We start from the raw sequence: 12,247 nt of genomic DNA, 5'->3' as shown, positions 1-12,247 counted from the left end.
TTCCGATCAAAAATCATAAAACATCATTTTGAATTTCGGAAAAAACTTAACGAAGTAAGTTTTTTTTACAAGAGTTCATTAATAACAAATAGTGTGAAAGGTGATACATGAGTCAGCAATTTTACGAGACGAGATTATTATCGACCAACTTAAAAAAAGTTGGATTAATAAAATCTAAGTTTTCCTACATCCTTAAGACTTTTGCCCCAAACTTTCTATATGTATTTTCTTGTCCTCAACTTTATATACAAACTTTATTTTATTAGACTTTTGCTACAAAAGTTTTACATATATATTTTTTGGCCCTTCAACTTTGGTAATAAAACTTGTATCACAAACTTTTACCTTAACAAATCGAAACGATACATACCGATCGACTTCCTGCCGTAGAAACACTTGCTTACTATTTACAGCTGTAGATTTACTTTACTCAAATTTTATAAATTATAAATTTCTAGAAATACTTTAGTTTTCTTAAAAAGAAAGATATTGAGAAACAAAAAAAAGTCAAAAGTGAGTATTTGGATCGAAAACCTTAACGTAGATGAGACTCAGTCGCCCAACCAACCCACGCCCACTTTAAACCTGATCTAAACCCTTCACGATTCATTTCATTTTATTTCAACAAAATAATAATAATATCAATCATCATGTCTTTGAGATCATCGATCTGTTTGACAGTAGCAGCAACCCTAGCTCTCGTCTTCTTATTCTCTCCGGCCGTTGCCGACGTCGTCGTTTTAACCGAAGATAACTTCGAGAAGGAAGTCGGTCAAGATCGCGGCGCTCTCGTCGAGTTCTACGCGCCTTGGTAATTATTATTATTATTATTGTTATTATTATTATTATTATTATTAACTGTTTGTTCAATCGATCTGATTAGTTGATTTTCTTAATGATTAATTCAGTTTGTGATTAGGTTTCTAGTGTTTATTCAGCTGTTTGAAGTGCGTTTGTTGATGAAATTAGCTTCTGGTGTCTAGTTTTGAATCCTGTTAGCTGTATTATAATCGATCTGATTAGTTGAGTTGAGTTGTTCATTGTCGTTGAGATTTAGGTGTTACCGATTACTGATTAATTAGGTTTGTGATTCGGTTTCTAATGTTTATGCAGCTATTTGTAGTGTGCTTGATGATGAAATTAGCTTCTAGTGTCTAGTTTTGATTTTGAATCCTGTTAACTGTATTTTAATCGATCTGATTATTATTTGAATCATTTATAAACGTTGCGATTTAGACGTCACAGATTCACAGCTCTTTGATGTGTTTTTTATGATGAAGTTTGCTTCTGGTGCCTATTTTATTTCTCAATTATATTAACTGTATTTTAATTGATCTGATTATTAGTTGAATAATTTATTATCGTTGAAGTTTAGATGTCATTGATTCGCCGGCTAGCAGCGTTGTTTTATTGTTTTACTGATTTTGTTTCTGGTAAATCAAGTATGTGATTCGGTTTCTAGTGCTTATACAGATCTTTGAAGTGTTTTTTGATGATAAAATTCGTTTCTGGTGTCTAGTTTTCATTTCTGTTAACTGTGTTAATCGTTCTGATTAGTTGAATCGTTTATCATTGTTGAGATTTAGATGTCACCGATTTACTGGTTAGCGGTGTTGTTTTAGTGTTTTACTAATTTGTTTCGGGTAAATTAGCTTTGTGATTCGGTTTCTAGTGTTTTTACAGCCTTTGAAGTGTTTTTTGATGATCAGATTTGATTCTGGTGTCTATTTTGCATACACTATTTAGGTGAATGGTTGATTTTATTCCTTTTTTGTGTTGTCGATGTGTTTGGTCTAGATCTGTGTTAGGTTGGAGTGATCTGAGATGTGGTTGGTGGGTAGGTCGGCTGATCCATGTTAGTTGTTTGATTTGTGCTGGCAAGTTACCTAATTTCTTCTTTTGGAAGTTTAAATGAAATTCATATAAAACAATAATTAGGTAACTTTAGTAGTTATGTTTCTCTGTTTCATCATGAGCTTGTTTCACAGCTTAAGATGTGCTGTTTCTTGATGTATATATTTGATTTCGTTTTTAATTACACGTGGTTAATTTTGTACGTCTGCAAAAGTCTCAGTTGCCGAATTTAAATGGAAACTCAAATTAAACTTCATGGATAGAGGGTTATATAGCTTAATGTATTGTTGCATGGGTATAGAGTTAGACAGTTTTTTTCATAAGTTAAATGTACTGTAGTTTCGGTAATGTTCTTTTTGTGTCTTCATCATGTGTTGTATAGTCTTGGAAAGCTTTAGAAGATCTCACTAATCTTAAATACCGAGTGAAGCTTACATGGTTACGTGTAGAGTGTAGACATGTTGTTTGTAAATGATTTTGAGTTTCCTTCCTTGAAATGCTTGCTAAAATATTCATATCCTAGTATGCGAAGACATTGGATTTTGACTTGTTTTATGTGGCAGGTGTGGGCACTGTAAAAAGCTTGCCCCTGAATATGAAAAACTTGGCGCGAGCTTCAAAAAATCAAAATCCGTTTTGATTGGAAAGGTAACACACTTTAAGGCTCTTGTATATCTTTGGAAGATAGGTTTTTCATGATTTTAATTTTCTCACTGCAAGAGTTTGCTCTTTCATTGCTTTCTTCTCCTGTTATAAATTGAGAACATATGTATATCTCACTCTGTGCCCCGAGGCACATATGTTTTTTACTTTACTCGAAAAAAGACCTTCAATCCTGTTTGCAATATTAAAATTTGGTATTAAAACATATTTTGTTATTTATCTGCTTTTTGTGGTGCTTGTTTTAGAGAGAAATTGTTTTTAATCTTATAATCAGCTTGATTAATCTCAATTACTGATTTTGAATCTCAACTGCTATAGATACCATGATTAGTTAACATTAGGAATTTGTTGGGAAGAGATGTTTTTGATTGTTTTTCAATCTAGATGGTCTATTTTTCTTATGGCTAGTGATGCTATTTTATCTTTACTGTTTGTGTTGGCAGGTGGACTGTGATGACCATAAAAGTGTTTGTACCAAATATGGTGTTTCTGGTTACCCCACCATCCAGTGGTTTCCTAAGGGATCTTTGGAACCCAAAAAGTAAGTATTATTGCTATGTTGTTCTTTTGTGCATTATACTCAGACCTTCATTCTGTTGTTCACTAATAGTTAGTTATCATCAATCTTCATGCGCTCTTGACCTTCCAATATTTTAAATACAACTTTTTTGGTTTATTAACACAAGTGTCAAATCTTTCCTTAGGTATGAAGGTGCTCGCACAGCTGATGCACTTGTTGAGTTTGTAAATCTTGAAGGAGGTAGTTACTCACATTAGTCATTTTATTGTTGATTTTCTTTCTTTCCCCTTTTTCTCAGTTTGTAGATTTGTTCTCTGGGTACACATTTGAAGTTAATTGTGTTTAACATCACAATATTGTTTCATCTTCAGGGACCAATGTAAAGATAGCTTCAGTTCCCTCAAGTGTGGTGGTGCTAAATTCTGACAACTTTAATGAAATTGTATTGGATGGCAAAAAGGATGTGTTGGTGGAGTTCTATGCACCCTGGTCAGTCGTGTTTGGTTTTGGTTTACATTTATTTTCTATTATATTCCTGAATCTTAAATAAATACACATGAGCTAATACGGTATTGAAACTTCTTAGTGTCATTCTAATCTGTTTATTTTTTATTGCTGACTTGCATTTTCCAATTTTGTCCTCTGTTGCAGGTGTGGTCATTGCAAGAGCCTTGCTCCTGTATGCATCCGATCTCTTAATAATTAATATTAATTTGTTCACTGGACCCTAGTTATACAAAATCAGTATACTAATTATCCTTTATTTTTGTCAGACGTACGAAAGCCTTGCAGCTGCATTCAAAAGTGAAGAAGATGTAGTTATTGCCAATCTTGATGCTGACAATTACAAAGATTTAGGAGAAAAGTAAGTGACAAGATTATAATGGCTCTGTGTAGACATAAAAGTTATGCTTTATGATTGAGAAATTTAATTGGATTTTATAGGTATGGTGTGAGTGGGTTCCCAACCATAAAGTTCTTCCCAAAGATCAACAAAGATGGCGAAGACTATGAAGGCGGACGCGATATTGATAGCTTTGTGACATTCTTTAATGAAAAGTGTGGTACCAGTCGTGACGCAAAGGGGCAGCTCACATCCACCGTTAGTACCTAATCTTTAACTTTAACCAGGAAATGAGCAATTTCATACCCGTAAAACTTGCAATATTATCATATTTACCCAACCAAAAGTTTAAAATGTCAAATATGCCCTTTGAAGCACTGTGCATTTTCATTAAAAACATTTTATATAAAGACATTTATGCCCTTCTCTTTTTTGTTACACTTCAAACTCTAATAACCTAACTCCTTGCATAAGAGAAGGTATTGATGTCGAAAATATGAAAAAGGGTATATGTGGTATTATGAATTTGATTTTTGTTTTTGTTTACTTCTAGTTTTGTTATTGTAGGCTGGGTTAATCGAAGAATTGAATACCTTAGTGAAGGAGTTTGTAGCTGCTGGTAGTGATGAAAAGGAAGTGCTATACGCCAAGATTGAGGAGGAAGTTGGAAAGCTCACGGGTTCTTCTGCTAGGTTATCTTCTTTATTTGGCTTGTTGGATACCTTATTTTGACTGTTTCACGTGGAATACTTTTTCACACTTGGTTTTTTAATGGAACTTTAGATATGGCAAGATATATGTGAAAGCCGCCAAGACTAGCCTAAGCAAAGGTGCTGATTATGCAAAGAACGAGATCCAACGTCTAGAACGTATTCTTGCCAAGGTAAATTCGATACGTCTCCCCTCAGCCATTCAATATTTAATTGCTACTTTTTAAAAACATTTCACCGTCTGATTGTTTTTTCCATCTATTTCCGCAGTCCAATAGCCCTTCAAAGGCTGACGAGTTCACCCTCAAGAAGAACATCCTTTCGGCTTTTGCGTGATGATCGATACGAATCGTTGTCTACTATGAGTTATCAGAGAGATGTTTGATCGTTTTTCTTTTTGGTATTTGGACATGGTAACGTAGGGGGGGGGAGATTATGGGGCCATTCTGTAGTACCACCAGTAATGTTAGAATTTAATCTTTTTAATACAACTTACAGGAACCGTACATTTGGTGCTATTTCACGACTGTTTTAAATTTAATGTATTTTGCATTTCAATCACTTTTTTTCTCATGATATGATTTGTCATTCGTGCATGTATAATAAATAATCCATGTGGTGGTTTAACGTTACCTTGTTTGAGTTCTAGATGTAATAGGGAATTTTACGAGCATAAAAGTCGACACTAATAATCCACTGAATTATATTAATAAACTCAGTTGTTTATTTGAACTTAATATATTATTGGCTACATTGTCGAATGCAGGCTACATCCTCTATCAGGATGATACCGGTAACGATCTGTCATTATTTTGAAAATGGAAAATTTCTGTACTGGTACGGTAATGATATTGGTACCGGTATTGTGGTACGGTACCAGTATTTCGTGTACAATTCAGAAAATACAAATACCGGAAACTCAAAACTTGATACCGATTTGATACCGACGATGTCAAATCGGTACCGAATATGATGCCGGTATGCTCATCCCTACAATCATGAAAGTTGTCACTTCAAAGTTCAAACCTTCAACCACTGCCTTAATCTACTTGCTTTTAGGTGAACCATTTTTGACAATCGTAACACCTTGTTTTCGAGTTTCATTTAAAAAAAAAAGAAAATAACGGAAAGGAATTAAGAGAAGAAAAAAAATTAATATTATTTTGTGTTTTCTAGTTTAATGAAAAGAAAAAGGAAAGTAAAATAAATATTTTATGTGTTCTATAGTTGGGAGAAAAAAATAGTTATAAATTTACCATTATATCCTCATATATAAAATTAAAGTAAAAAAATATATATTACTTTCTGTTCTCTATTACTCGTTTCTCTACGTGTGGTTATGCATTCCAACTTTTGTAATCTCCACAATAAGTCACAAACAAATAGGGATCAAAACTTTAATTTCTTATATCAGAGATCAAATATGTATATAAACTAGCTTTTGAACCCGTGTATTATACGGGATTTGTTAAATAATAAAATTAATAAGGTTCGTTATTTAAAAGAAATAAACAAAAATTAAAGCTAAAAATAAGATAAAATATATAGCACAAACAATAGAAGTTTAGAATCTCAAATTTACAAATCCGAAAAAATCTCTATATATACAACATTTGTCATAATTGTTTTGACCTACTAACCATTGATAGCTATGATGAATGAGATGAAAGATTAGAGAATTAGAAGATAAATTATAACTCATTTTTCAAAATTGTTTTGACCTATGACCCGTGGATATGTAAGATAAATAAGATAAAAAATTAAAGAATTATTATAACCCATTTTTCAAAATTATTTTGATCAGTAACTCATGGATAGCTTGGATGAATGAGGTGAGAGATTAGAGAGTTAGAAAGAAAATTATAACTTATTTGTCAAATTGTTTTTACCCAATAACCTATGGATATATAGGATGAATGAGAAAATTGATTAGATCAAGAATGAATGTGATATTGTCACATCATCCTCATTATTTTTTTTATTAGTATAGTTAGATAGATTAGATATGCCAAATAAATAATCCATGTAGTTAATTATCACTTACAAATTAATGCACACTAAGCCATTATATATGCAGATAAAGCCCCTAGCACGTTAAATGATGACCATTTATAATAAAGTCTATATGTGTTTTGAAGTGATAATGTTTAAAGAGACATGCTTTTAACTAATTAACAGTTATGCGTGGAATAAGCGAGGTTTTATGTTTAATTATGTAGAGAAACTAGTTATGTTAAAAAGAAGTATAAAAATGTTTTAGAGATTGAAAAGGACAAAGTGAGGTGAGAAGGAAACGTGGGATTGTCAGGGATTCTTTCACCTTAAGATGAAGAGAAAACCAATAAATCAATAATTCCTCTGTCATATTTTTACTAAGGCTGCCACTCTGCATTTCCCATGTGACTTTGTGTTTATTTCTTATTTTATTCATGTGTCTCATATACAAGATCGTTACATCGAGTTTTTTTGGCATAACTGATCTATTTTCGTTGTAATCATGCCTTGATAACATGTGTTAAGAGTAAAAATATTTATGAATTCGTAATTTGTTAACTCTATTGTTATTCTTTGTGTATGGTTTATTATTTTATTTTATCTTGTTCTACAAAAGTTTACGCAAATAATTTCAGGAACTAAGAATAGTCAAACTTCAATTTCACTGTAAACTTTCTTTTTTTAGATTAGATGAGTTTGAAGATCTTAATATTTTCAAGAGAGTATATCAAAATGGTTTTCTCTTTCTTAATAACATACTTAAATAGAAAAATATTAACACCCCCCCCCCCCTCCCCAACAGAAAAAAAAAAGAAGAGAAGTTCATTGCCTCACTCAACTAAAATAAACATCGCCGAAAACAATCAACCATATCGTGCCACATACAGAAACGTGGCTATGTAGCTAATGTTGAGCCATCGCAGATAAACATGAATAAAGGACCACCAAAGAGCCAACTAAAAACAACCTCGCGGAAAGCGAGCACAATGCTAGCCCACGAAACTTATATACAGTTGGCCTGTTCTCAAGCCAATAACAAACAATTGCAGGTGACGATGATTACTTGTTGGTTGCCACCTTACTCACTCAATAAAGACTATCACGTGTTCTGGCCTTTGTTGGAGCCAATATGCCGATATCTCATCTTGAAGTTGGCTTATTTGTCGAGTTCAATTATTTAATGAGTACTTAAATATGTAGGCTGTTGAAAAGTCGGTGCTCCCTGATAGGCTCAATAATGTGTTATCATGGATAAACATTGGCTAAATTGGTAACTTAAAAAAACGAGTAAAACCGTTGACTAATGTACAACTGATGTTCCCTAAATTTCACTAATGTTTGCCACGTCTAAAATTGTAGATTAAGGTAAAGACGTTGATCATATCGAATCATATGTCAATGGTAACGTTGTTATATTTTTATGTCTCGGGTATATATATCCAACTGTCTCCCACTAGCACAACATTCAACATATATCAACGTAGGCGGTGGTGAACGTCAAAGCGTCTAGCAATATTTTACTATCCCAATGACTTAAGATGATACGAATCCGGTTATTTAGATAATTCGTGAAAATAGGAGTAATGTAGCAGTTTAATAACTTTTAATTAGGATTAGTATTCGTAACATGTTTCTTGTTTATTTTCAGATGTCAATGTTTAAGTTAATTGAAATTAGGATTTTTTAACAGTTTTTAAAGAATTATCATCTTGAATCGGCTAATCATCTTTATTAGGCTGAGGGGTGTGGGGGGCTCTAACGGGGGCGCGAGTGGGGGCTCCAGCCAATAATATTGTGACGTGTGGCAGAGAGAGAAACTGGATAAGATGGGTGTTGGAGCCCCCGCTGGAGCCCCTGGCCCTGGTGTGGAGGGGCGCGAGCAGGGCTCCAGCGGGTTTTTTTTTTATTTTTTTATAAATATATTCAAAAAACGTATTATTAAAAAAACTCATAAATTATTAAAAAAAACACACATTAAAAAAAACACATTAATATCTAAAAATAAAATAAAAATTAAAGTACTAAAAAAACATTATTCTTATTCTTCGGCTTGGTCTTCTTCGATCAACCTCTTTCGGATACGTTCCTTTTGCTTTTCCATCAGCATTTGATCGACCGGATTTAGGTTACTGAAGTCTCTTGTAAGGAAGTCCAAATCTCTCATTCGGCTTTTTTCCTTTTTGTCATTAGAGACCACCTCCATGGTTTTGTTGAATTTATTGAGGGATTCAACTAGATCGACGATGTTTACGGCTCCCCCCTCAGCCGGTTTTTTCCCCATGGCGTCCCGTCCCAATGGCCGCCTCCGCGGCGGTGAAGACGTTTCCTCCCCCGCAATGTTTAGGTCGAATCCAACGCGGCAATCCGACGCGGCAGAAGTGCTATACGCTCCAGACGAACTAGTTTTAGTCCGTTTCGGCCCTACTTCCGCATCATGGTCGGGCGCCACCAGCTCAACCCACTTGGCACACCTTTTCAACCTCTCCCACAACTTTACATCGTCCCACGTCTTCACCGTCCCATACCTCCGCAGACACTCCTGCTTCCACTCTTCGACAGTGAAATTGTAAACCGCCAAATCATCACTGCCACTTGGTCTCATACGACCGGCGTTCCTGTTGAAAAGATTAGTAAACAAGCCGACAAATTTTCTGATTTCGGACCACCGACCCGAAATCATATCGGCGTTCCGCTCTGTACTCCCAACGAGCGAATAGAACGTCTCCCTAACCTTTTGTCCAAAAGACCTTGCTCTTTTGGTAGTCGGCTGCAAAATGCATAAATAAATTTGTAAGTCATTTAACTTTTTTATTTAACTTTTTTATTAAAAATCATTTTTAAAAACGTTAAAACAATTACCGCAACGCCGATCCTCAGAAATGACTATCCAAGACCGACACAGGGCTTCCTTCTCATCCGATGACCACGGACTGGTTTTCCGTTTCGTCCTCGGAGTCGAAGCCGAACCCGACCCGTCCGTTGCAACTTGTTTTTTCCGGTGGACGCGTCTCCTTGCTCCCGTAGCATCACCTTGTGATTCTTGTGTCTCCGGAACAACAAAGTTAGGAGATGGTTGTATGTTGGATGGTTGAAAGCCGGATGTTTCTTGCGACCCCGAAAAAAACATCGATTGGTCTGGTGACGACCATAAATCGTCGTAACTATAACCTGAATCTAGGTTTGGGTACCAATTTCCAGCCATGTTTTAAAAAAAAGGTTTGGAAGATGGGTTGATTTTGGGTTTTTTTTGAAGTTGTGGTAATTGTTTTATGTGATTTTGGGTGTGGTATGTGATTTTGGGTGTGGTAATTGGTTTAGATTTATATATAGGAAAAACAGATTTTTTTTTAATAAAATTAAAGAGCCCAACGTCTCTTTTATTCATCCCAACGGCTCCTTCACGCACCCCAATGCTCCTTTACGCCACCTTTCTCCCGCTACCGGCCTTGCGCCTGCTTTGAATTCCGCGCTCGCGCCCCTCTCGCGCCCCTCTCGCGCCTTGGTGGTGTGGTGCTCGCGCCCCGGGGCGCGAGCGGATGGGCTCTCGCGCCCCCGCTGAAGCCCCACACCCCTCAGCAATGTGGGTTTCCTGTTTCTAACATAAGACATTTGATAGAACCATCTAATATATGACTTCTGCATATAGGCAATGGTATACTATTGATAAAGCTAATAAGCTATCGATTGATTGAAAGGAAAACACACATTATTCAAAGGAAAATCCCTGGTTACTTTGTCCATTACATCAACAGACTATCAAACTTGATACTTCCATAAATATTCAAATTGATAATAACCATCTTGTCATACTATTTGTTACAAGTTACAAATAAATCTACGCTGAAGATTTCTAAAAACCTTTTTTATATATATAAATTGTTGTTTTCTTTTATTTCCATTAAAAATACTTTCAGGAAAACCCACATACAAATCTACTCACATATGAGTTATGACAACCATGAAAGAGTTGATGTTGTACTTGCACAGTTGTACTGTAGTCTGTATGTATGTATTTTTACCAAGTATGTAAAAAGAAAATGAGATTGAGTTTATACTATTTAAAGAAAATAAAACATAAAGTTATGAGTTAGGCTGAGGGGTGTGGGGGGCGCGAGAGGGGGCGCGAGAGGGGGCGCCATCCAATAATATTGTGACGTGTGGCAGAGAGAGAAAGTTGAAAAGATGGGTGTTGGTAATGGTGATAGCGCCCCGCGGCATGGTGTGGAGGGGCGCGAGAGGGGGCGCGAGAGGGGGCGCGAGAGGTTTATTTTTTTATTTTTTTATAAATGTATTAAAAAAACGTATTATTAAAAAAACAAGTAATTATTTAAACAAACACACATTAATTAAAAAAACACATTAATATATAAAAAAAATTAAAGTACTAAAAAAAACATTATTCTTATTCTTCGGCTTCGTCTTCTTCGATCAACCTCTTCCGGATACGTTCTTTTTGTTTTTCCATCAGCATTTGGTCGATCGGATTTAGGTGGCTGAAGTCTCTTGCAAGGAAGTCCAAATCTTTCATTCTTTTTTTTTCCTTTTTGTCAACAGAGACCCCCTCCAAGGTTTTGTTGAATTTATTGAGGGATTCAATAAGATCGTTGATGTTTACGGCTTCCCCCTCAGCCGGTTTTTTCCCCCTGGCGTCCCTTCCCAATGGCCGCCTCCTCGGCGGTGAAGGCGTTTCCTCCCCCGCAACGTTTAGGTCGAATCCAACCCGGCAATCCGACCTGGCGGAAGTGCTGTACGCTCCAGACGAACTAGTTTTAGTCCGTTTCGGCCCTACTTCCGCATCAAGGTCCGGCGTCACCAGCTCAACCCACTTGGAACACCTTCTCAACATCTCCCACTCCTTTACACCGTCCCACGTCTTCACCGTCCCATACCTCCGCAGGCACTCCTGCTTCCACTCTTCGACAGTGAAATTATAGACCGCCAAATCGTCACTGCCACTTGGTCTCATACGACCGGCGTTCCTGTTGAACAGATTAGTAAACAAGCCGACAAATTTTCTGATTTCGGTCCACCGACCCGAAATCATATCGGGGTTCCGCTCTGTACTCCCAACGAGCGAATAGAACGTCTCCCTAACCTTTGCCCAAAAGACCTTGCTCTTTTGGTAGTCGGCTGCAAAATGCATAAATAAATTTGTAAGTCTTTTAACTTTTTTATTTAACTTTTTTTAAAAATCATTTTTAATAACGTTAAAACAATTACCGCAACGCCGATCCTCAGAAATGGCTATCCAAGCCCGACACAGGGCTTCCTTCTCATCCGATGACCACGGAGTGATTTTCCGTTTCGCCCTTCCAGTCGAAGCCGAACCCTCCCCCGCAACTTGTTTTTTCCGGTGGACGCGTCTTCTTTGTCCCGCAGCTTCACCTTCTGGTTCTGGTTCTTGTGTCTCCGGAACTACAAAGTTAGGAGACGGTTGCATGTTGGATGGTTGAAAGCCGGTTGATTGTTGCGACCCCGAATAAAACATCGGTTGTTCCGGTGCCGACCATAAATCGTCGTAACCGTAATCCGAATCTAGGTTTGGGTACCAATTTCCAGACATGTTTTTAAAAAAAGGCTTCGAAGATATGACGATTTTCGGTTTTGGGTGTGGTGTGTGAGAATTCTTTTGGGTGTGATATGTGTTATGTATGTGAATAT

At 36.2% G+C, this 12,247-nt stretch overlaps 1 protein-coding gene across 1 annotated transcript; it reads left to right on the top strand.

Moving 5' to 3' along the window:
• The first annotated feature begins 554 nt into the window (after positions 1-554).
• LOC143633964 (putative protein disulfide-isomerase A6) lies at positions 555-5,167 on the top strand. The gene is made up of 11 exons (XM_077102169.1): positions 555-811; positions 2,418-2,502; positions 2,961-3,058; positions 3,222-3,277; positions 3,409-3,526; positions 3,689-3,716; positions 3,811-3,902; positions 3,983-4,139; positions 4,449-4,573; positions 4,665-4,764; positions 4,862-5,167. The coding sequence occupies exons 1-11, from the start codon at positions 651-653 to the stop codon at positions 4,925-4,927; spliced, it is 1,086 nt and encodes a 361-aa protein (XP_076958284.1). The 5' UTR covers positions 555-650; the 3' UTR covers positions 4,928-5,167.
• The last annotated feature ends 7,080 nt before the right edge of the window (positions 5,168-12,247 follow it).

The sequence above is a fragment of the Bidens hawaiensis genome, unplaced genomic scaffold (genome assembly GCF_021521415.1).
Source record: "Bidens hawaiensis isolate Kalapana, Puna unplaced genomic scaffold, B.hawaiensis_p1.1 tig00000512_1, whole genome shotgun sequence".
NCBI classification, from domain to species: domain Eukaryota; kingdom Viridiplantae; phylum Streptophyta; class Magnoliopsida; order Asterales; family Asteraceae; genus Bidens; species Bidens hawaiensis.
The sequence above is the reverse complement of the archived record's forward strand: the minus strand, read 5'-3'. Positions and strand labels throughout refer to the sequence as shown.